This window comes from Malaclemys terrapin, chromosome 19 (genome assembly GCF_027887155.1).
Source record: "Malaclemys terrapin pileata isolate rMalTer1 chromosome 19, rMalTer1.hap1, whole genome shotgun sequence".
NCBI classification, from domain to species: domain Eukaryota; kingdom Metazoa; phylum Chordata; order Testudines; family Emydidae; genus Malaclemys; species Malaclemys terrapin.
Window position 1 is genome coordinate 21595482 of NC_071523.1, and position 24782 is coordinate 21620263.

The 24782-nt window shown below is 55.1% G+C and overlaps 1 protein-coding gene across 2 annotated transcripts in view; it reads left to right on the forward strand.

The window, feature by feature from the left end:
- The window catches only part of ESPN (espin), a 75776-nt gene that overhangs the window by 1700 nt on the left and 49294 nt on the right, over positions 1-24782 (forward strand). For both annotated transcript variants that reach the window (XM_054009545.1, XM_054009546.1), the window contains exon 2: positions 6350-6543. In XM_054009545.1, coding sequence (XP_053865520.1) covers positions 6350-6543 — 194 coding nt within the window. The remainder of the gene's footprint in view (positions 1-6349; positions 6544-24782) is intronic.

Sequence of the window (24782 nt, forward strand, 5' to 3'; positions counted from 1 at the left end):
GTGACATTTACCAAGCGCAGTTCATCATCTCCATAGCGCTTTACAAACAGTCACTCCTCACTCTCCACAAACACCCTCCAATCATGAATGCAGCAAATTTCACCTTCCTCTTGTCTTGTCTGTGCGTTGTCCGGGAACAGATTGTGAGAGTCGCTGATTTATCTGTTTGCTGAAATTATTGAATTTCTTCAGCCACCAACTCTTGGGCTGCAGGTCCCTGACAACACGATATTAACAATTCACAATGGCAAATATGGGTGAAATCCTGCCCCTGCTGGACTCCCTAGGACTTTCGCCATTGGCTTCACTGGGTCAAGAGGGTCAGGGTTTCCCCACAGTTTGCAAAGTGCACATGGCTATGGAGCTCATGTCACTAACCGACAGCGTCAATTTCAAATTGTAATCTTCACCGTTCTCCTTGTGTGGGTTAATTCCACTGGCCTGCCCAGCATGGGGCAAGCTGGGAACTGCCCATTTTACAGTCCACTACACAGCCTGGAACGAGCTGCCGTCAGATCATCGAGGGCTGATGCTAAGCAGCTGTTTTCGGTGGTCAATTGTGCTAAGAAAAGTCAGGGCCTCAAACGTTCACAAGAATGGAGCACGGTCCGGCTGAAAGGTGCTTTGCAGCAGGAACACATACACAGGGGTCAATTTCCCGCTCTGCTCAGGCCTGGGAAGCCGCTGCAGTCAGTGTTAGCTCTGCTTTGACAGAGCCATGGCGGAAGGGCTGTGCTACCCCACAGAGGGAGTCAGTACCATAAACAGGATTGGAGCTCCCCAAGCTCTGACTCCCAGGCCGGTGCTGAACTGTGGCCGTGCTCACAGGACGGGGCTCAAGCTCTGTGGTGATCAGCAGACCAGTCCCTCCCAGAGGGACCCAGGCTTGGAGCCCGTTAACCTGCATTGCCACTTTCAGGGCGCTTCCTATAGTGCAGGTGTGTCAGGAGAACGTGAGCCTTTGTGCCTGTCTGAAGGGAGGGGACAAATGATCAGTGTTGTGCCGGGGCCACACCCATTGGAAACCCCTTTCAATGCTGGGGGGGAGCTACTGATCAGACGGTGGCGAGGGGACGCCCCAGGCTGCCGCACTGGAAGTTGCAGCTTGGGAGCTTTGGACGCCAGACCCGCAGAGGGTTGGTTTCGGCAGCGCAGCCATGATATTCAGAGCCAGCTCCCAACTGTCCCAGCGTCCCAGGGTGTTTGGATCAGACGCATCGCAGGGGCAGTCAGCCTGGACTGGGCCACACACCCAGTGAGGTCTGGCTGGGCCAAGGGGTAATGGGTTCTGCCAGCTGGTGAACAGTTGCCTCTGGGCTAAGGAGAAGGCTGTATGTCTGCAAAGCTCTGACTTGGGCCAAGCCCCTCCTGCACACCTCGCCTTCTCCCGTCTCCTGAACCCTCGCTGGGGCTGGCGATGATCGGGTCTCTCCCTAGCAGGCAGTTTCCCTAGTGAATAAGTGTGTGTGAAGGCAGGTGGCAGAGGGGGATGAATGTGGGCAGGGGTGGCAGAGGGGGTGACAGTGACAGGACAGGGGGCCCAGTGGGCGAGGGACTAGCTAGCACACTCAGCTAAAACACTAGCTTACACTTGGTGGCAGGGGTTCAAATGGGACTTAGGTCACACTCGAATGAATTTGATCCCTTGCTGGTCTCCGGCAGGGATGTGTCCACCACAGACGCAGTCTGCCGGGCTAGGCCGTTTCTACTCTAGAGAGGCCCCAGGCTGTGATTCCAGGGAGCTGCAAGAGAGAACGTGAGTGTGGAGTTAGTTACACTTTCCCGCACTGTGTGGAGAAGATCACTCAGGACTGGATCCAGCAGGACTTGCCCTGCCCACTCCTCACCTCCAAACTTATAGGATGAGTTACAAGTCCTGCTGTCTCCACTAGCCAGTCTGCTGGAGGATCGCAGACACTCTGTCTCCTCCAGTGCCCAGTGCCCCTTTCAGAGGCACCAGGTACCTCACTGAAATTGTGTAACACCTGAGATTCCTGCAGTCTAATGACCTTCAGAAACCTCGCACTGGACCCCGAGGTGATTGGGAAGAATGTACTTGGCAATTCAGTGGCACTCGGGGCGGAATCTAGTTTTTACTCAGCTCGTATTGTATTTACATACCAGCGGGTCTTGCATATAAATGTTATTGACTTCAGCAGGTGTTTACTAGAGTCCAGACCTCAGGGTTTGGCCCTAGTATATGCAAGGATAAAACCCAATAAAGTGACTATTTCCTCTAGGCATTCAGTATCCCCAAAGCATCCGGGGTGTGGTTGCTGTGGCTGGGTTACTCAGCTTAAGCTCCGTTTGTTACTGTTCTTGTCAGTCATGCAGTCAAAGTTCAGTGATCAGATTAAACACTGGCCACAAGGCTGGACGCAGTATTTCTGTGTGGCCCAAACATTGCTGAACCCCACTGAAACTAACGACAAGCACCCCAGATTTCTACCGCACGCCGTGGCACGGTCTGGAGGCAGGAAGGCTGAAATGTAAATGGTTCGTGCCTTCGGGCAGCACACTGCGTTCTGTCTGCGTGGTTCTTACACGTGGGTCTGCAATCGGTGCAGACACTTGAGGGATAAGCTGCTTGCATGATGCAGGTTGAGAGGTGAAAACATGTGATGTTCCTGTGACTTAAAAAGCCATCTGGGGGGCAGGGAGAGATGATCAGTCTGGAAGGACTGGGGGGCGGGGAGAGATGATCAGGCTGGAAGGACTGGGGGGAGGGGAGAGATGATCAGGCTGGAAGGACTGGGGGGGGGAGAGATGATCAGGCTGGAAGGACTGGGGAGCGGGGAGAGATGATCAGACGGAAGGGCAGGCTCAGCACTATTAGGAGCCATCTTGGACGAATTCCACTTGCTGTTCTACATTGTCATGAGCGCTGGTGACCGCAGTGGGGCTGTGCAGTAACCAAGCGACTGCATGCCAACGCAGCCAGCCCGGCATGACTCTCCTGCTGTGGCCACGCAGTGCAATGCCAGCTCTCCCTGGGGCGGGACCAGTGGAGAGGTGGAATGCCGTTCCCGTTAATAGGCAGGTCAGTGCCCAGGAAGAACAATCAGCGAATTGTCTGTTCCTGGGCAGAAGTATCTGTTAAGGGGATGACTGAACATAGACTCCCAAATGTGCTTTCAGTTTAAATGTAATAAATTATGGGGTAGGAGGTCTTGAGTGCCAGTGGCTTGCACATACATTCCTGTATAACTCAGAAGTGCTGTAATCACCAAAAGTCTATGTGTTGCTATTTTTTAAATAGCTCTTTCATTTTCACCTGGAGGTACCCAGCTCATGTCTCAGCATTAATGGCTAAGTGCAGTATTGCCAACTCCCTGCAGTCAAGAATCATGAGTCAGGCCGCAGCGCTCACGAGGCCAGCTTTAAAATCACGAGATTCTAAAAGAATAATATATGTTGGGTTATTGTTCTTTGTCTTCTGGTTTCTGGCCTTGATGGTGCACTCAGGGCACACATTCAAGTTTTACTCACCAGCCACGTGGGCTAGAAACTTCCTTTTTGTTAATGAAGGCTCAGATCCTCATGTAATCACCTGACTCCAGGAGCTGGATCTTTAAGTAAATCACCCAATATCATGAAACTTGCAATAAAATCACTTGAGTTGGCAACACTGCAAGATACACGGTTAAACACAGCAGAGAGAACTTATTTCATCCTTCCTGCTCTTGGATTTTCATGAGGTGGAGTTGCCTGTGATCAATACATGAGGGCTTAGGAAAGGACAGGGTTGTGGTAACGTGTGCAGGGAAGAGCTGTAGGGCTGGGGCAAGGCAATCTGAGCATGTGAATATGAAAAAGATTCTTTATTGCCTAAGTTGTGGATAAGTCACTGTGCATGCGTTTCGGGGGCAACATCTCTTCTCTTGAGTATCTTAGTCCCCCTCCTCCCCTTCTCCTAGAGTTTGGGGTTCTAGATGCTCCTACAGCATTTCTTGCAAGTGTCACGGAGTGTGGGGGAGTCAGGGCCCTGCACCCCTCTTCCTGGGATTCACCGTGACTCTCAGCCAGCCAGTAAAACGGAAGGTTTATTGGACAATAGGAATGCAGTCTAAAACAGAGTGTGTAGGTACAACCAGGATCCCTCAGTCAAGTCCTTCTGGGGGGCAGGGAGCTTAGACCCCAGCCTTGGGGTTCCCTGCGTTCCACCACCCAGCACAAAACTGAAACTAAAAAACTCCTCCAGCAGCTTTCTCCCCTCCCCCAGCTCCTCCTCTCCTTTGTTCAGTCTCCCGGGCAAAAGGTGTTAATTCTCCTCACCCCCTCCTGGCTCAGGTTACAGCTCAGGTATCTTCCTTCAAGGGAAGTCCCCCATCCCCAATGTAACTCTCCTGCAACATTCCCAGGTCAAATCTGCCCGCTCCCTGTTGCGTCACAGCAAGGTCCTAGCTTGTTGTCAGAGTTCTGTAAGTCTCCCCAAAAGCACGTGGGTTATTGCACTCTGTGAAAAGTCACCAGGTGAGAAGCTGGAAGAATTAAGAGGCTCAGATGCTGGGGCAAAGCGAGTGTAAGGCTCTCAGCTCTGTTAGGAGTCATGGAACTTTCAACACTGACTTTGTCCAACCAAGGCCTTGATCGCAGAAGTCGCCTCCTCCTTGATAGAGCAGGCCTAGCGTCTGGCTCCCGACCTGCCTGGCTCATTTCTTGTTTGAAGTTTCCCAGGAGAGGGCGAAGGTCCCAGACCTAGTGTTGTATTGTGCTTCGATGCCCTGATTCCATCTCTCAGTCACTGCCAGTAGCTCTTACGCATGCAAATAGACCCAGTGGGCCGAATATTCCAGCCTGGCGGAGCTGGGAAGGGAGAGCAAAGGTCTCCTACCCTGAGAAGCTGCTTTGTGGTTTATCCCCATATGTCGCGGAGTGTGGGGGAGTCAGGGCCCTGCACCCCTCTTCCTGAGATTCACTGTGATTCTCAACCAGCCAGTAAAGCAGAAGCTTTATTTAAGGACAGGAACACAGTCTCAAGCAGAGCGTGTAGGTACGACCAGACCCCCTCAATTAGGTCCCTCTGGGAGGTTCAGGGAGCTTAGACCCCAGCTTGGGGTTCCCTGCGTTGCACCACCCAGCCCAAACTGAAACCAAACCAAAACTCCTCCTGCAGCTCCTCTCTTTCCCCTCCCCCCAGCTCCTCCTCTCCTTTGTTCAGTCTCCAGGGCAGAAGGTGTTAATTCTCCCCACCCCCTCCTGGCTCAGGTTACAGCTCAGGTAACTTCCTTCAAGGGAAGTCCCCCATCCCCACTGCAACCCCCCTGCAACATTCCCAGATCAAATCTGCCCTGCTCCCTGCTCCGTCACACCATATGGCTCAGAACAGCCCAAGGAGACCACAGCCCTCGCATCCAGCCCTGTCTATTGATGGCTAAGGGCTCTGCACCAGCTCTATGGGGTTTCTCTGTGTCTGGGAAGGTCAGGAGCGCAGTCACATGGTGTTCTGTCTGGAGCAGGCAGCACAAAGGGATGCGAGGTGGGACTTCAGAGGGTCTCACAATATCCAGTGTTTGCTTCTAGCCTGCACGTCGTCTCTCTGCGCCCCCAGGATTGGCACACTGGCATCCATGTTCCTCTGGATACCGGCTGCTTTGGTTTGTGTTGCTTTAATAGCTCGCAAAAAGAAGAACAGGAGTACTTGTGGCACCTTAGAGACTAACAAATTTATTAGAGCATAAGCTTTCGTGGACTACAGCCCACTTCTTCGGATGCTGTAGTCCACGAAAGCTTATGCTCTAATAAATTTGTTAGTCTCTAAGGTGCCACAAGTACTCCTGTTCTTCTTTTTGCGGATACAGACTAACACGGCTGCTACTCTGAAACCTTTAATAGCTCGGTGCTGCTCCCTCTCCCCACCCCCATCGGTTCCCATTTCATAGGCGGGGTCCCTCCTGAGGCTGTTCTTCCCTTCTGCATCTGTGAACTTGGTGCTACTGAAGGCTTCTCTTTGTCCCCAGAACTGGTGCAGCCTTCCCCACCCTGCCGTTGTGCCTGTCCTCTGGCCTGGAGTGGCTGTCACACTCCAGGCCTCCTCTAGCCCTTGGCCTCTCGAGAAGGAGGCTATTTCTTTAATCCCGGGTAGGGTGTGCGTGTGTGATGTGGACACAGGAACCTGACTCAGCCCCCCTGAACTCGTCTCACAGGGGCCACGTTACGCTTGGGGCAGGATCCCGTTGCAGTTTCCCATGTTTGCAGCCACTGATAAAACACTGCTGCTAAGCAGGGCTGGAGGTTCTGCCACAGTTGCATGCACCTGAGTGTGCAGTCCAGAAAACCTCGCTGCCCATTCATTGCAGTGTCACGAGGAGCAGGTCGTAATAGGAACTGTCTTGTTTCGTTTCTGCAGGACACAGACAATTCCGGTGCCACTATCCTGCATCTCGCAGCCCGCTTTGGTCACCACGAAGTAATAGACTGGCTACTGCGATTTGGAGCCAGCGACCCGATGATAGCCACGGACACAGGAGCGTTACCTGTTCACTATGCTGCAGCCAAAGGAGATTTCCCTTCATTGCGACTTCTCTTAGGGCACTGTCCAAAGTAAGAGAATTTTGTTTTTAGGGGATGGATTTGCAGGGAGTTCAGTTGGCTTGTTGGATTAAATCCATAGGTGCTGATTCTCCACTCCATGGCACCTGGCTGTCGTCACTTACACCCGTGCAAACTGCGTGTATAACACCACCACTACAGGTGCCAGACAATGGAAAATCTGGCCCGTGGTGTGTCTTGCACTGGTCAATTACATTACAATCCTTTTGCGTCTCTTTAGTCCTTTCTTCTACAAGTGGCAGGATACTGGGTAAAGTGCTGGCTGAACTGTATGTGTCATGTCTTTGCCCTAGGGTCCCATCCTGCAACGCTGGTGCAGGTGAGCGACTCTATTCACAGGACTTCCTTAGTGAGAGAATAAAGTTACTCACCTGCCTAAGTCTTTGCAGCATCTGGCCCTAGTGAGGGAGAAATGGCTCATCTGGCTTGGATACAACGCCATCCAACAAACAGTCGGCACAGAGCCTGCTTTGGCTGCTAAAAGAATTGTTCTCATTTGTAAAACCTGGGCTTGCTAACGACATGACAGCTTTATCACAGTGGGAAGTCAAACGTCCGTTCGTTATTATCCCAGGAACAAAGGGCAAGAGGCTGGATGTTCACTTTTGATGGAAATATTGCTCCCTGTTGCAGGTGGGGCTGATGAGGATTTGTTCCAGGCGCTTTTGGAACTGGGCGATAACACGGTCGCCTTTGTTCAGGCTATAGTTATGTAAATGGATTAGGCTGCCCTGCAGGAGAAATAAGGCTGTTCAAATGTGTGGAAAGACAAGCTTCCACCTTGTTTAAGGAATGTAGGCTTGTGAGAGGGCTGTGGACGTCAAGGCCCCTGTGTGTTTTCAGATGACACATTCTGTGCATGGTAAAATCCGGGAGTACTGGGGTACTTTTCATTGGTTATTACAGAGTAACCTCAGAATTCCAGGATGTTCTGAAAACAAACCAGTTCCTGGGCCAGTGATAGCCAGCACTGCTGGTTATGGCCTAGCATGGCCATGCCATTCTAACTCCTGCTTTCTGGTGCTTAGAACTTGCCCAGATCCAAGCTCTCAATCAAACCCCGCGATGCTGTCAGAAATTTGACATGAGTGTGGCTGTGGTGACTTCCAGGGAGCTACACCCAGGTGTGCTGGGGTGTGTGTGTGCATTGTCTCTCCTTAGGTAGAGACAGCACAAAGTGTAGGCAAGCCGTAAATTCCACATAAGCCCAATAACCATGTCCAGACCCAGGACTGGCTCTCCACAGAGGGGGTGGAATTTCACCTGTGCTGATAATCTCTGTTCTCTGACCATGACCCTGTCTCTGGGTTTAATGCTCCCACCTGGTGATTAAAACACTTAGACGTCTGTCCCCAAAATAGCTGCATTCTCTTTGCAGCTGGGAATGGGGGTCCCAGCTCTTGACTGGGACCCTGTACAAGGTCCCCCGTAGCCTGCTGGATGTGGAGCCAAAATGCTAGAAGGTCAACAAAGAGCAAATATAAAATGATCAGGGGTGGGAAAAGCAGGTCACTCAAACATCATGGATCTGTGCGCCACAGATTACAAAACTTCTAATCTTATTTTCTGTGATGGACAGGAGGACAGGGCTATAAATACCCTGCAGCTCTTTGGTAATTAACGTTCACTTACACGGGGACTTTTCACAGGAAGATTCTTAACAAAGTCAAACACACTTTTGACAAAATAGAACAGAATCAAATCCTCAGTAATGACAACATCCAAAATGCAGCCACCTCTGGGCCCTTAGCGAGTGTCAGCAACCCCCCTCTCTCCCCCTCCCGAACAGCTCCCACTCATGTAGCAGCAGAATGTGGGAGACTAAAGTAAGTCCCTTCCAGTGTAACTCCTGGCAAAAAAACAAACCCCTACCACCACCACCGCCAACTGGGCACAGGGCCCACAGGGCAGCAAGTGATGATTCTGGGTCATAAATAAGGTGCCAACAAGTCTGATAACCAAGCACCATGATGAAAAGTACTTATATGGTGGGCAGGGCATAAGACAGGCAGGAGAGGACAGCCACATGAGCCAGATGTGCTCTTGTGTGTCTAAGAGCATTGCACAAGACTGGGGCCTTTCATAGGCCGGCAACGCACACCCCAGATCCATTGCAGAGGGATACCAACGCTGGCTAAATCTACCCAGTTTTCCCACAGCAACATACAAATGCATTTGAGGTCTTGGCCAAAGCCAGTCTGCAAATCTAGGCTCAGGATGGCTTTCAACTGGTGCCCAATCGCTGTCCAAAGAGAAGCGGAGCATTAACTAGTGGGGTTGGCTGGGAACTGCATGATGACGACCCCTAGCACTGACCGGAGATCTGAGAGCACCCACGGGACAGGCTTCCTGGAGGAGGCGGGGCAGGCGTGTCAGCTATTGCTAGCTGCATTGGTCAAGTGAGGGCCAGGGCAGGAGCAGGATACCCTGGGATGCCCAGGGACACAAAACCCAACCCTTCCCTATCGCTGGTAGCAAACAGAACTGTCCTTTGCTTGTGAGATGGCTGCGTTGGAAATACAGATAGACAGACGGTCTCTGTTTATTGATAGGCATTTCTGTGGTACTCAGCAGCAGCCTTAACTCTGCCCCATACCCCCGCCCACCTTCCCCCCGTGGGTCTCCGTGTGTGTTGGGGAGGGGTCAGGATGACCTTTGTGCCACGCTGGACAGGGCTGCCACATTTGTCAGCAGATGTTTCCCAGCTGGTGGGCAGTGCAGTGCCCAGGACTTAGACACGGCAGGCAGAGGGGCCCTGGACTCAGCATCTCTACCCCTTCAGATTACAGCCCGTAGCTGATGAAAGCAGCGTGTTGGAAGGCTGCCAAGCAGGGCACGCAGACGCCCCAGCCCCATCCTCCCTCCCTGACGGACAGGCCGGCAGACGTCTCCCGGGTGTTCCAAAGCCCATGGAACCCAGACCTGCCCCCGCCTGCATTTCCCATGGGGATGGAGAGAGCTGCTGAAAGGGACCCATGGAGACTGATGGGACGTGAACTCGAGCAAGGAGAGCTGGCTGGGCAGGCAGCTGCCAGCGGAGTGGGAAGAACATGCCTCCTGCAGGAGCGTTTGGAGGGGACCCTCCTCCTCTGCTGGTTCATTTAAACCCCATCCCGGGAGCGTTCGAAGTGGGGAATTTGCAGGGGAAGAGGGTTGTGTTGTGAAATATTTTGTAACTTGACATGGATTTTGGGAGGGGTTGTGAGCGAAAGGCTCCTGCCCCAGCCCTCCGCGAGGCCCCAGTCCAAGCAGGAGAGTCAGCCCCCCGGGGAATGGGCGGGAGGTGGAAAGTGTAGGGAGGCGTGAGCCTGCTGGCACTGGGGAGCAGCATTGCCTTATGTTTGGGGGCGGGCTGGGTCTCACCATGTTCAGTGCTGCCCAGCGCCCCCACCCCCAGCCCTAGAGAAATGGGCCCTTCGAATAAAAGGCCCGAATGTGGAAAACACGTGAGCTCCTTTTGCTGCCCAAGCTGTATCTTGTGGGGTGGGGGCTTTGATGTCAGTTTCTGGGGTGGTTGTATCACTGCAGGCTGGAGACCAGATCTGGCCTGGCCTGGCCAGCCCTCTGTTCCTCGCGGGGCTGGGGGGAAGGACAGGAGTTTCTGCCACAGGCAGATGCATGGACAATAACAAATCCAACCCCCCACATCCAGAATTGTCTGTTCTGAGTTTACCCCAAAAGCAGTGGGGCGAGAAGGGATATTCGTGGCTGGGAGAGAGAGAAGCATGGCAGGGATTTGGCTTCTGAGAGCAGAGGCAGGTGTCTGATGATAGCCCCAGAGTTATCGGTTATTCAGGCAGAATGTGAGAATTGAGGCTAGACATGCTCCCCATTTCACAGGGAAGAGATGAATCTGGACATCATTTGGGTGTCACTCCAGCCCGGCCCTGTGATAGCGGCTGTAGGGGCAGCAGGAAGCCTGGCTTGCTCCACTTTTCCTGCTTTCACAAGAACGGAGGGAATTCTTCAAGGGCCGTGTAGGAAATAGTTACCGCTGGTGGATTCACAGCTGCTCGTCGTCACTCAGCCTCGCATGCCACTGCAGAAGCTTTTGAGAGCTGTGTGTCCACCTCCGGTAGTGCTCAGGCAGCAGAACCCTTGGGGGTGCAGCAGCTGGTCTGGGGGTGTGAGGTGATCGCAGCACTAGCTAGGCCAGGAGAGGATTCTGCCTGGCTAGGGGGAGTTTAAATAGCCAGGCTCTATGGAAAGCTAAGATAGCAAATGTAAAAAGAGCCCACACCCTTTAAATGCCAAACCTGCACCCAACAGGGCTTCCCGCAGCCAGGTCTAATCTGTGCCTCCTATCAGCCAAGCCCCGGAGCACCCCTGTCCCACTGCTCCCAGGCTCTGCCCCTCCTGGGAAGCTGCGTGCTGCCCCCCGCCCTGCTAGCTAGCAGAATGCAGTGGCTTTTGAAGAGATGCTTTCAGCTGCTGGAGCTTGGTTGGGTCTCTTCTCCCCTGCAGATTGCTACAGCAAGCCTGACTATGGAAACTGTGCTCAGGCCCGGGCCTGCCTGCCAACGTGACAGGAGCGTGCTGCGCTCCCTCGGGTTTAGCTGCATCTGACTCTGACTCCATTCTGCGTAGCTGCGGAAGAATAAAAATCAAAAGCCCCAGTTCAGAGCCATGCTGGGGTCCCGCCAGTGTTTCCATTAGGAAGTGCTGGCAGAGCCACGTTGCACAAGTCTCACGAGGGGTTTGATAGCATGGGCTCGCTAAGGCCGCTTTTTACATACGCCGTCGGGAAGAGCCAATATCTAATGAGAACAAAGCGTTTGCTGGCTTGAAGCTGACCCGTTAGTTGATGACAGATGACTGGTGAGACGGCAGTTCTAGAACCCCTGGGCATTGTCCTACCACACATGGATTCCGTGTAAAGTCTCTTACACGGTTATGGAGCCTAGCCACTGAGTCACTAAAGTATTTACTGAGGTTGGGAAGTGAACTAGGTGACGGGCCAGAGCCGTCCTCTGGCCCTGGTGACACACCACTTGGTGTCTGCAGAATCTCGTCACTAACGAGCCTGCACGGGGTGTGATTGTTATGGAGCAAAAGGAACACAAAGGAATATCAGCAGTTGGTTAGACAATCCCCAGAGCAGTTACTTGACAAGGCAGAGTCTCTGGACTGCCCTGGGTGGTTTGGCAAGTTTTGCTGTCTATTATATAAATCACGACGCTGTACAAACAAAGGAAAGGGTCAAAATATTTTTCTCTTTTAAATGAAAAACAAAATGTGGTTTTAATGTTTCCACCTCACGAATTGGCTATTACAGCTGGAGAGCTTGAAGTTAAGATCAAAAGGGAATTTACCCTGATTGCTTTCCCATAAGCAGTAGCCTTTCCTTTGTGTATATTTTATATCCCTTAATTTAAAATCTTAACCAATTATTGTAGTAGCCATGGCAATTGCTCTCACACACCGTCACTGCTTTGGGACCAATATGTGTTCAGGCGACAACTTTCCTAGAAGACACACTCCTGGTGCAGACACGGCCTGCAAGGCCTTATGCAATGTCTATGCACATCTCCGTGGCTGCACTGCACTAGCACATGCAGATCAGGTATGTCCTGCAATCCACTGATTTGAGAGCAGCACAACATCAGCTGCTGTTAATTCATTGACCTGAATATTCCCCCGATTCCAGCGGCAGTCAGCTCCCCGGGGGCTGGAAATGGGGTCAGCGTGCAAACATATCTGAACGAGTAGTGTCCTGATATGCCCGGGCTACTGTGGGAGCATCATAACAAGCGTGACTTGCACAAATGCATCCCGGGCCCTTTACTTTTACATACTGTCTCCAGCACAGGAAATCAGACCCTTCCCAGCAGATTAACCCATACAGGTAAATACAAGTCAACTAAGTGGATTACAGGTACCATCTGTGGCTGTGACAGTGCAGAGCATGGGGAGGGTACACTGTGCAGATTCCAGGCAAAATGCCTGAGCCCAGACAGACGAGGGAGCGAGCTAGGGGACTCCAGGCATGGTACTCACGTTAGGGAAAGGACAATGCAACACAGATGAACTGTAAAGAATCAGGGGGTCCATTGGGGCAGGGAGGTTGTTCCAGACCAAATCCACAAACTCTAAATGGGAAGCTCAGCAGTGGAAAGGTTGACTATCCATTCAGTGAGACTCCCAGACCAGTAGAATCCATGCAAGTGATATGGCAAAACCCCCAGTTATCAGTGGGAAAAGACTTCACAGCCCCCGGCTCAACTCACTGACAGACGAAGGGTCCCTGAGTTTTGCTAAGTAGGCTCTTAATTAAGCATGTCTTAGTCACAGGCCTTGTACATTTAATTTTATGCTTCTCCTGCAGTTACTTTTGCTGTGAGCACCTGCCGCCTTTAGTTAAGAAATCCCATTAATTATTTACTCCTGTGCTCATCGTCCCTTCTGCTAACTGCCCGATGGGAGGCTCCATTACAAGCCTTGAAATTCTATCTCTGGGCGCCGCAACACCAGCTAACAGGCAGGATGCAGCAGTAACAGTTCAAATGGGGAGGAACGATAGTGGGTTTGTATCTACATTGCAGACAAAAGCTCTATTGAAAGACCATGAAAGGTTGCAAAGTCAAGCACTCAGAAGTTAGGAAATGCCAGAATTAAGGCTCCTTTTTACACTTGAGGTAATCAGTGACTGGTAGTAGTAGAAGGTTTTTATCTTCTCTGTGGACCAGTCACGAGAGGGCGATGAGCCATACCATTTACCAGGCAGCAGAGGAATGTTGGGCCTCAGGAATCCTGGATTCCGTTCCATGTTCTGGGCAGGAGCATTCCCTAGTGGCTACAGACCCTTTTGCCCCCTCATTCCCCCACCCCACTCACACACACACCCTGACTCCTGCCCCCTCCAGCTTGTTCGCGTGCCCCACCACCTGGCCTTGCCCCTGCCCCCACCTTCCGCAGTCATGTCAGATTACTTCCCCTTCTCCTCCATGCTGCCTGAACGGATTTTCAGAGCTCAGAACCTGGCCAACTTTGGTGGATTTTTACAGGGACAGGAGAGGAACCCTCCTGAACACAGGGTAATAGCCTGGGCTCACCCCCTGCCCCGCTGCTCTTCAAGCGCCTGCTCGAGAACGTGAAGCTCCTCAGCAAAACAGCTGTAAGAATTTTTTAACCTTGACCCAAAACCCATATTTTCCCTTTATTTTGTTTTTCACAGAATCATAGAAGTGCAGGGACCTTGAGAGGTCATCTAGTCCAGTCCTCAGTACTCAAGGCAGGACATGGACGTGGCTGAACTGATTTTGCTGAAATTTACCCCCAAAAAGTCAGCTTGAGGCTGACGCCTGGTCTGGAAAATTTCAGCCCAAATTGTTATAGTGTGACAAAGTCATAAACAACTGAAAGAGGCATTTCGCATGGAAAGTGTTGGGCAACCTAACTACGCTAACAGAATGTTAGGAACCATTAGGACGAGGATAGATAAGAAGACAGTAAATATCATAATGCCATTCTATACATCCATGGTACACCCAGCCCTTGAATACTGCGTGCAGTTCTGGTCACCCCATCTCAAAAGAGATATATTAAAATTGGAAAAAGCACAGAGAAGGGCCCTAAAGATGACTGAGGGTATGGAACAGCTTCAGTAAGATTAATAAGACTGGGACTGTTCAGCTTGGAAAGGAGGTGACTGAGGGGGGTTATGATAGAGGGCTATAAAATCATGACTGGTGCGGAGAAAGTGAACGGGGAAGTGTTAGCTACCCCTTCACATAACACAAGAACCAGGGGTCACCCAATTTGATTAATAGGCAGCAGGTTTAAAATAAACATCAGGAAGTGCTTCTTCACAATGCACAGCCAGCCTCTGGCCAGGGAATGTTGTGAAAGTATACGCAAAAGTAGAACTTGGTTCAGAAACAAACTAAATAAGTCCATGGAGGATAGGTTCTCCGACAGCTATTAGCCGAGCTGGTCAGGTACGCAACCCCACGTGCTGGGTGCCCCTGAGGCTACCCTACAGTGTATGTCGGCAGAACGTCTGTCGCTCAGGGGGGTGAATGAATCACCCCCCTGGAGTGACGTAAGTTACACCGACACAAGTGCTTGTGTGGACAGAGCTTCTCCCACTGACACAGCTACCACTGCTTGTTGGGGGTGGATTCATGACATCGACAGGAGAGCTGCCGATCGTTCAGAGAAGCACCCAGGCTCTGGGATGTTCTTCTGAATGACTCTTTACGGTGTGCCGATTGCTAGCACGAGAGTGTGGGACTCCCCGCCCCTCTGACTGTCTGCTGCACCTGCAGATGGGGGCTCTACGGCCAAGCCACCATCTCACAGGACAATCGGTGTGTGTGGGGGGATGGGGGGGGTCTGGCTTTTCATGTCTCATTAGCCAGGGTCGAGTGAGATGCTATGGGGGGGATGGGCACGAGCCAGCCCAGAAATGCTGGTTTCATGCTCTTTGCTCTCAGAAAGCCAATCCCTTGGGCTTCTACAGACTGAGTGACCAGTAGAGTCTCCTTTTGCTGGGATGCTGGTGTCTCCTGGCACAAGGGGAGGCATTCCCAACAGGCGCTCCCTGGCCCTCTGAGCAACGGCTGGTTTCCAGCACTTGGCATACGTCTGAGCTCAGGTGCCAGCGTTCCTGGGTGCAAAGTGGACCTGGTGGCCTCTCTGGCCTCACCTGCTGACACGGGTGCCAATGAGCTGTCTGCCCCTGGTATTTCTAAAGAATTCTTCACTACAGGTGCCTGCCTCTTAAGTACAAAGCCAACACACTGAACCCCGAAATGAACTAAAGCTTCCAGCTGCCTCTGCCCCAGACTGTGGTGCTCAGAGCAGGACCAGTCCGATCCCGCCCTCTCTCTGCTGGGGACACAATATTCTAGGGCTGCTTATTTCAGCGAACAATAAGACGTAAAGACCCCTAGCTTTGCTTTTGGGGGACATTAGCCAGCCCCCGCCCACATACTGTCCCCAAGCTGGGGCCAGCCTGAAGAATGCATTAAACTTTAACGATTAAATGAATTGAATTAGTATTATTAGCAACAGTAATGGAAGTTATTAATAGGCTGCCGCGCTCCGGCCGTTACCAGGTTAGTTCCGTTAAGTCTCAGGACGTTCCCTGGAGCACTCTCGATTTGGGCCTGCTAAGCCTGCCCCTAATCTGCATACTTTAAACCCACTCATTGCCTCAGGCTCAAGCTGCAGGCTTTGTCTCGTTAATTCTTAATCAGCTTGGCTAGTGGCGATCCCTGGGAACAAGTGGCTGTTTTCCGTCCTGCATTGTTTGTTGTAATCACTATGGTAACCAGCGGCAGCGAACCTGTAGTAAGCGACCGCAGATGGATGGAGGGCCAGGGCTGGCTCTCCTTCGTCCATGTGCTCCTGTGGTCTGGGGGTGGACACGGCATACTCCCCTGGCAGGGGATAAGCTGTGATTATTTGTAGGCGAATCCGGTGCAATCCTCTGCCCCTCCCCTCCTTTAACTCTCTGCTCCCTGCCTCTCCTCCGCTGGGGATCTTCCCCTGCCTCCTCACTATGTAACACCTCCCTTGGGCTTTGCTCCCCCTTAGGGGCTGCAAACACCCCGCTGCGCCCAGCAGCTGCAGCAGGCGGCAATACAACTCGGCAAAAAGCCAGGAAAATCAGGGGAGCAGCGTGAGGGCAGGAAGGGCTTAGCAGCAGCCTGGGGTGACAGTAGGACAAGGGGTAGTGGCCTGAGCGGAGGAAGGGAAAGTTTAGGGACAAAGCTCTGTGGCGCACAGGAGAGAGGCTGCACGCACATCTGGGCAGCAGCAGCATGAGTCCCACGCAGAGTGGCCTGGCTTGTATCTGAACAGGCACAGCACAAGCTGGGGCCCTGGGGCCTGTCCAGGGCTCGTGGCCTCAGCGGTTGTCTCAGTGCAGGCCGGAGGTGGCTGGGCAGCCCCCGGTGCTGGACACCGCATTTCTCAGCCTCCCACGCTGGGTTGGCGGAGGCAGCATAGCGCCAAGTGCTGCATGAAAACAAGGCGAGAACAGTGCCAGGCTCCGTGATGCCCACTGGATTCCCTTTGCTCCTGGACACGTGCTTCACCCCTTGGGGGTGGAAAGAGCTGGAGCTGCCCTTACAAGATCCCTGTGAGGGTGAAATTCGCCCCCACGCAGAGGGACAGGACAAACCTGCACCACTTCAGCCCTGTTCCAGTGGGAGTGGGGTGATGCCTAGGCCTGGGGACCGCTCCCCGGAGAGCTGTCTCTTTAAGGTAACAGTTAACCCCTACTGCGTTGCATTTCCTCCCCAGCACTCCAGCTGCAGCAAGGTAACCCTAGCACACCAGTGCCAGGGCAGCGCGTCTTTCGGGGGACTTGAACCGCAGGCATGCAGCTACACAGCTGAGACTGGCGCTGCCCGTTCCTGTGTCTGGTTCGGCTTCGAGGCTGCTGCTTGTCTCACTGTCGTCTCCTGGAGCTGGTGCAGAACAAGCTGCGCTCTGCCTGCGGCTAGGGCAACGCCTGCCCAGGGTTGCCCCAGTGTTTCTTGCAGCCCGCAGCCACTTCAGAGCAACTCTAGCTATCAGAAGCCCAGCACAACGGAGCAGTCCCCTAAGCACTGATTCACAGCAGTTTGTTAGCCTGGCTGCAGGCACCGGGCTGAACATTGTGCAGCAGGTTCTCTCTGTTACGGCTTATCTGAACGGCAGCAGGGCCCCTGCTGGGCTGAGAGACTCTGAGCCCCCAGTGGAGCGTGCTCTGAAGTGCCCGCGTGTGCTCAGGACTCAGAGCTGTGCATTCACCCACAGGGACAGCGAGTTCCAGGCGTTCCTGGGCAGCGCCAGCTCCTCGCAGGGGCATTGGCACATTTCGTCCCAGACGTAAAGTTGCCACTTGCAGCAAATGCAGTTTCGGGGTTTCAGTTTCCCCAGCAGTCGGTGCAGGGCGCCTTTCAGCCAGGCCTGGGAAGGAGAAGAAAGGCCCTTCCCCGTTTGCCAAAACTTGGGTCATATTCCAGCCCATCCCCCACTGTTTTGCTGGAGTTGTTTTTTAGCCTGGATTGTGTGCAGTGGCGCGCAGGGTTTGTATTTCAGATAACGGCTTGGCCCCTTGTGCTTTCCGCTGGGCAGCGCCCGCCACCAGTGGAACCCGAGCAGTGTGCGCTGTGTGCCCTTTGCCGAGGCTGCATTCACTCGAGCCCTTCCCAGCATCTCAACTGGACAGTCCTCAAGCCCTTCTGGCTCTTGCGCCTGGATTGCTCCCATTCTGCCCGTGGGGAAATGGCAAACCTGAGCACGCTCACAACCAGCCCCAGCAAATGCCTGGCGCTTTATTAGGAGATCACAACATGTGATATTAGCGCTCCAGGGCCAGATTCTGCTGTCACTGCCCCCTGTCGATCAGGAGTAACCACTCTGAAGGCAAAGAAATTTGCACCGGAGGAAAACCACCAGGAGGTCAGAGTCAGGCCCCGTGCAGTGAACGTGACCCACCCAGCTCCCCCGAGAGGTGGCCACACCGGGTGCAGGTCTGGATGATGGTGGGTTTAGCACAGACTTTCAGCGCTGCCTGGGTATTAAACGGACTGGGGGTCCCATGGGCAGAGCAAACAAATGGACGAGAGAGCTACAAAACCCAGCAGCTGGTGCAGAGACAATCCGGAGGTCACTGGCATATGGCAAAGCAGTTTACTCACACATTCAATATGCCGATAGTCCCCAATCATAGGCTGCATTAAGCAAAACTGAACCTGCACAGATTAACCCATTCTAGATTACTTGGGAATTGGCAATTATGGATTTAAAATGTGCCCGTTCACACGATTAGCAGCTAATCTGGTCAAGTGCCATTAGTGGTGAGTTAATTAACAGATTTAAAATGTTAAAAAACAGAAGAGCACTTAAGTGCTACCAACATCTGGGTCCTTTGTGTGCACGTCCATATGCCTGCTGCTCTAGCAGCACTGGCCGGGAAGCCTATGGCAGGAGTGGTGGTGGGCACGGGGCGGCAGGAGCTGTGGTACCATGCAGGGGCAGTAGTGGGCATGGGGCAGTGTGCACGGGGTGGCAGTGTGTGGGGGTGGCAGGAGCTGTGGTACCATGCAGGGGCAGTAGTGGGCATGGGGCAGTGTGCACGGGGTGGCAGGAGCTGTGGTACCATGCAGGGGCAGCGGCAGGCATGGCAAGGCAGTGGGCACGGGGTGGCAGTGTGTGGGGGTGGCAGGAGCTGTGGTACATGCAGGGGCGGCGGTGGGCATGGGGCAGTGGGCACGGGGTGGCAGTGTGTGGGGGTGGCAGGAGCTGTGGTACCATGCAGGGGCAGCAGTGGGCATTGCAAGGCAGTGGGCACAGGGTGGCAGTGTGTGGGGGTGGCAGGAGCTGTGGTACCATGCAGGGGCGGCAGTGGGCATGGCAAGGCAGTGGGCACAGCGTGGCAGTGTGTGGGGGTGGCAGGAGCTGTGGTACATGCAGGGGCGGCGGCGGGCATGGGGCAGTGGTGTATATGCTGCAGTTTGAAGGGAGAGACATTCCACGGGGGCTGTGACGGGGTTGGCCTGCGTTGCCTTTCCTGAAAAGAGCTGAATTACATGGGCCAAGTCAGTGCATCTTCTCAGCATTCATTGACCCACTGTATGGTGGATTCTGGCCCACGATGCCTAGTTGCTTTCTGCGGCCAGCGCTTCCAGCTGTTTCACTGGAACGACCCCAGCAGAACCTCAGGCTGGCCCTGGGTGCCAGAAGCCAGTGCCTTGTCTCAGAGCAAGCAGCCCTGGGGGGCGGGGGGAGGGGTGTTGAACAGAATATCCAATATTGATTGATTGCAAAGGGCTGGTTCCAGCCTCCCTGGACATGTCACCACCTGCCCAGCCAGAGAGGCTACCTACGAGACCCCGCATCTCCCCCTAGCTCTCCACCCATGGAAGCAGTAACTGTGGGCTCCCCACTGGTCCCTGGGTCCAGGGCAGCCACTGCACCTCAGAATCCCCAGCTCCTTGGCTCTGAGCCGGTTTGCCAGAGCACCCCGTATTTGCCCTCCTAAGGAATGAGCCGTGCCCAGATGCCCTCACTGCTCGGCGGGTTGATTCTGGGTGCTGCGGCAGCCGCATACCTGCCTAAGGGAGAATGGGCAGGACCGGGGGCGATGTGAGCAGCCATGTGCAGCTGTGGGAAGCAGCCACGGCAGGGTCTGTCTGCACTGCAGAGCTCGGGGCCCCCGAGCCAAGCCCCGCAGCCACCCTACGAAATAACGCTGGAGCTGTTGTGTCCACGCTGGCACTGCGCTCATTCTGGGTGGCACATCTCAGGACTCTTTGCACGGCCACAAACTGAGCCCGGCTATGAATTGGGGGGGGGCTGTGGGCACTGGGGCGCTAGCAGCACATGAGAGGCACTAGCCTGGGCCCACCCTGCAGCGGACGAGCTGTGCCAACCGAGAGAGAGCGAGCGAGCGCTGCAGGCGTTTGGGCAGAGCCGGCGGGTGGCCAGGGGACCTGGCCAGGCTGTGTGGAGAGCACACCCAGCCCCAGCCCTTCTCACAGTTACAGGGATCAATTATTAAGGTGCCTGGGATCTTTTGGATAACAGAGCAGAGTATTTATTGCTCTTCCTTCTTAAAATATTCAACAGGTTTTTATTGAGGTTTAATAACCCAGCTCCCCGCGGCAAGCCCCAGAGCCAGCGTATTCTGGTGCCGGATGAGCGGGGGGCTCTGTAGAGACGCTGGCTCCAAGAGCTGGTTTCTAATTGGCAGCCTCCCAGGTGTGTTCCTAGCTGGCCGTCACGTGCAGCATGCGTGGCACTAGGGCTGGTCGGAGCTAGCACCAGTCGCTGCCGGAAATCCAGCACCGTCCGGCTAGGAAATGAGTCTGGGCTCTGGGTGCAGATCCCCGCACCCGTGAAAACACCATCCCTGCGGGGCAGTGGGGCCGCGGCTGGCAGAGCGTCCTGGATACATGGACATGTCACAGGCATCCCCTGTGCAGGGCCCTGGCTGATCAGGAGGGCGGTTATGGGTGAAGCTTGTGATGCTGCTGCCCACTCAGCCTGGGCTGGTGCCCACTGCCTGCCGCGGGTTTATCCTGAGCAGGCCACGGTCCCCTCTGGAGCTGTTCTCAGCCTGGCATCCGTCCCGGCCTGCTCTCTCACACCCCATGCAGAGTGCACGGCAGTGGCCCAGCGACTGGCTGCTTCTCTCTCTTCATCCCCCAGCACCTTCACCCAGTTCCCTTCCCACCTGCCGTTCCTGCACCGACATCAGGTTCTCGCTATCCCGCTCCGGGGAACCCTGGACCAGACTGGGCCCTGATGTACCACCAAAGGCCCTAAAATAGACCCCTCCCAACAGGCAGTGGCTCAGTGGTCAGAACTAGGGCTGAAGTGGAAATCACCGAACTCCTGTTCCCTGGCTCCTGCAGGCAGTCGCCTCCTGCCCCTCCCGCCCCCCCAGACATGGGGCAGTTTCTCTCCGCTTTGTGCTGTGTCTACGAGCTGCACCATGGCGTGACAGCCTGCTCAGTAGCCGTGCCCGGCCCCCTCCCTGGCAGGATGGGCTTCGCTTAATCCTTGTGTGGAGCTTTGACAATCCCGGCAGCCCAGGGCAGGGGGTGCAGCCACGGCCCATTTGCCCACCCCCCTGGTTAGCCCGGGAAGCAGGCTGGAGTTCTTTGTCCTACAGCCACTTGCTCTGGGTTCCTGGACTTGAGGCAAGGCCTGGGCAGGGAAGCGACTGACACTGCGTGTACGATGAATTCAGCACCACCGGCTGCTTCATTCTCGGTGCAACGCCACTGAGTCCCAGGGATTTACACCGGCGATGGATTTGGCCCAAAGCTCGTTGCTTCTAATGATTGTGCAGATAAATGTGCCCATGGGGCCAGTCCGGCTATTTGCAAAGGCCACTTGCCTCGCAGCCCTGGCTTGTGGCTGCAGCGGGGCGATGGATTCACACTGCTCTGTTCCTTTCATGCCGTGCTGCAGGCTGTGAGCGCTAGTGCCACGGGGGAGTCTCTGCAGCCTTGGTGCTGGTAACCTGGAGCTGCCTGAACTGGAGGGGAGGGAAGGAAGCCGAAGGGGAGATCTGAAAAGAGGAGCAACGGGCTGCGTCTGGGAGTTCAGGTGCAGGGCAGCTGCCGACTGCACGCTTAGCGCAGGTTGCCGGAGCTGGGCATGAGCGAGTAGAGAGAGCAAAGGGGAGGGGGACGCCTGGCACCTGAGACAGGCTGTAGCCCAGCTGAGTGTAGTTACCGCCTAGATACTGCCCCTAGGATTGTTGGCCACCAGTGGTTAGCAGCAGGCTACTAATAGCAGACCCTTGGTAGCCCACTGGTCTCCATTTATCCTGACATCACAGGGCTTTCAGTGGGGAATTTCTTCCCGGTAAAGTGCTGAGTGCCGGGCACTTGCCTTCAGCAGAGGACAGCCCTGCTCCCTGGGACCCCGGCTGGCTCCGTGCAGGCCTGGCCCGTCGGCGGCCCCTGCCCCGACGCAGCGGATAGCCAGCGCGGCTTTCGCGGAGCTGGACGCTGCCCTAGGGAGCGTCACTGGCCCTCTGAGTGCTGGGCTGATTTGAACAGGTCCCCGGTGCTTTCCGGCCGCTGGGCCCAGAGCCCTGAGACCCCTCCCTGGGAGAATGGTGTTCAGAGCAAGCGCTGGCAGGAGCGAGCGGGGCTGAGCCGAACGCCCCTGCACGTGCCGGTTACCAGCTGAGAGAATTGCAGCACCGTGTGCCGGGAGGGGTCTCCCCCCCATTCCTAGCTCGAGGAGGGCACTGCCACGTGGAGCTCTGATCCCAGGCCTCAGCCCAGCCGTCCCTTCTGTGTGCCTGTTGGCCCCGCTCTCATAGGAGGGGGAGGACCTTTCCTGACACCCCGGGTCCGGGCAGGTGGAGCTGGGGAGACGTCCTAGCGCTGGCAGGGGAAAGTGCCAAGTGTGGTACTGCCCTGCACTGGGCCTGGGGGCCGGGTGTGCTCAGGGCATGGCCTGGGGAGGGGGCTGGAATGACGGAATTCACCCCACCCCCAGCTTTCCTGGCCAGTCCCTGTGTCTGCTGGTGGAGTCGGGGGCACTGGGCTGCAGGCAGGGGCCTGACTGGGCAGCTTCCAGCAGCCTGGCTGCCCCCTCCCACACTCTGGCACTGCTGTGTGCCCCACCTGGCATTAGCCCTGTGGGCAGCAATAACACGTCGTGGGATTGGTCATCTCAGTGCCAGGCTGAACCCGTGGCGTGTGCTGGGGAATGGGCTAGGCCTGAATGTGGACCCGTTCAGATGAGTCCCCCGAGCTGCAGATGGTGCCCTGCATTCACGGCCGGTTATCCCGAGGGCTGCCAGCCGTTGTGTGGTGCAGCCTGTTCCAGGATCCCAGCGGAGCTCATGTCTCAAGAGCCCTTGCTGTGGGGGGCAGCGGCTGTGCAGCTCCCCTCACTGTGCTAGCTGGCGTAGGGGCTGCCCAGTCAAAGGGGCATTGCTCTCCGCAGCCTAGTGCTTGTGCCCCACGCTGGCATCTCCTTCCCTCCCCTTTCCCAGGGCGAAACTCACAGCTCTAGGCCAGCCCTCAGGGCCTGTCGTACAGGGGGCTGCCCGGCCGTCCCGTGGTCTGCGTGATACTGCACAGTGCAATGTCCTGCAAAAGCAGCGCGTCCCAAAGCGGAGTTGTGCTCCATGCAGCTAATTGCTTTCCCTGGGGAGGGAGAATGGAGACCCGCCATCCTCTCAGCCCCTCCCCCTGCAGTCCATAACTGCAGGCAGCGGGAGCGGTGCTGGAGGAAGGAGTGTGGGATCTGGCCCTCATGCCCATGGGCACCACCATGCTGCCGCTTTGCCCCATGCACTGCAAGGCTTAGCTGTGACAGGATGGGGCTGGGGGATCTGCGGGCTCTGAACAGTGTCAGGGTTGGGGCACCAATGAGATTGCATACGGAGGTGCCAGAAACCTAAAAAAAATAGCACGTGGCAATATTAGCACATCCACAAGGAGCGTGCGGAGCCCTGCTCTGAGTGCATCAGCCAGGAACAGTGGCAGCCCTCAAACCGGCCTGGACGCTCAGGGCTGGCTGGCTAACTCTGCTGCACTCCCGGGTCCCAGCGAACGGGAACCGAGCTGTGAGCCGAGGGGGAGCCCAGGCTGCCGTGGGGGCCTCGCCTTGCACCCAGCCGGAGGAATCCCAGAGCTGCCGGCTCCTCCGGTTGCTAACACTTGGTCTGGCACATTGTTTAAGCCACCAGCCCAAGTAATTCAGTTGCTGGGTGGGTTCTTCCCTATCATCCCAATTATTTCATTACAGCTTCTTCCTCTGCTGTGATGGGCAGGGCCAGCCGCAGCGTCGGTGTTTATTGGACACCTAATCTGCTTATTTGAAAATACTGCTAAATTGCAGTGTCCAAAAACAGCCGAAGGAACGAGATTAGCCTAAGCACACTCATTAACGGCATGACCTCCCGTAGCGGCTGCTGCATCTGCAAGGGGAACTAGGGGAGCGCCGAGCGAGAGCAGAGCAGAGGGGTGTTAGCTGGGGGGTAATGCACCCCACACGATCACACATGGCGCTCCCTTCTGGAGGGAGCTGGGTGGGGGCAGTGCAGGGGAGGCTGCTCCCCCTGCCTGTTCGGTGCATTGCTGTCTGCCACAGGGCTGCTCAGCCTCTCTGTCCTCCTGCCTGTCCTGCCCCCTGAGCATCTCCAGAGAGCTGCTGCATCCTTCCCTGGGCCCAGCCTGTCTGGGCAGCACGTCATGCCAGTCCCCACAGGATCCAAGTGCTCGTGACGCCAGAGGGAGTAGAGCGCACTCAGCCCTTCACTGGAGATCGATCCTTTCCCCTCCCCAATTCACGTTTCCTGGGCTCTGAGCCTTAGCCTGGTCACTTCTCCTGCTGTGGTGCCTGTCTCTCTGCAGCCCACGTGCCATCTCTGCCAGCACGGCCGAGTGGTGTGGGGCATATGCATGTCCGGGCAGCATGAGGAGTGTGCCTGGGAGGTGTTTGGGAATCCCAAAACCAGCTGGGAGGATGTGGCATTATTCTTTAGCCTGCGTGGAAGCCCTGCACCAACCTCTTCAGTGGCTTCCCCGACTGAGCAGAGAGCATCCCAACAAACCTGTAACAGCCCCTTCCATGGGTCAGCAGGGCCTGAACCTAGGCCTGCGCCAACAGAAAGCTCAGCTCTCGTCCACCAGAGCGACAGGAGTGTCTGTTAGCTGCTGTAGGCTTTTATCCTCCATGCAGACCAGCCCCTAGAGAGGGTAATTAAGTGATGTTGTGTGTGACCCAGAGCACTCTACACACTATTGTAATCATCT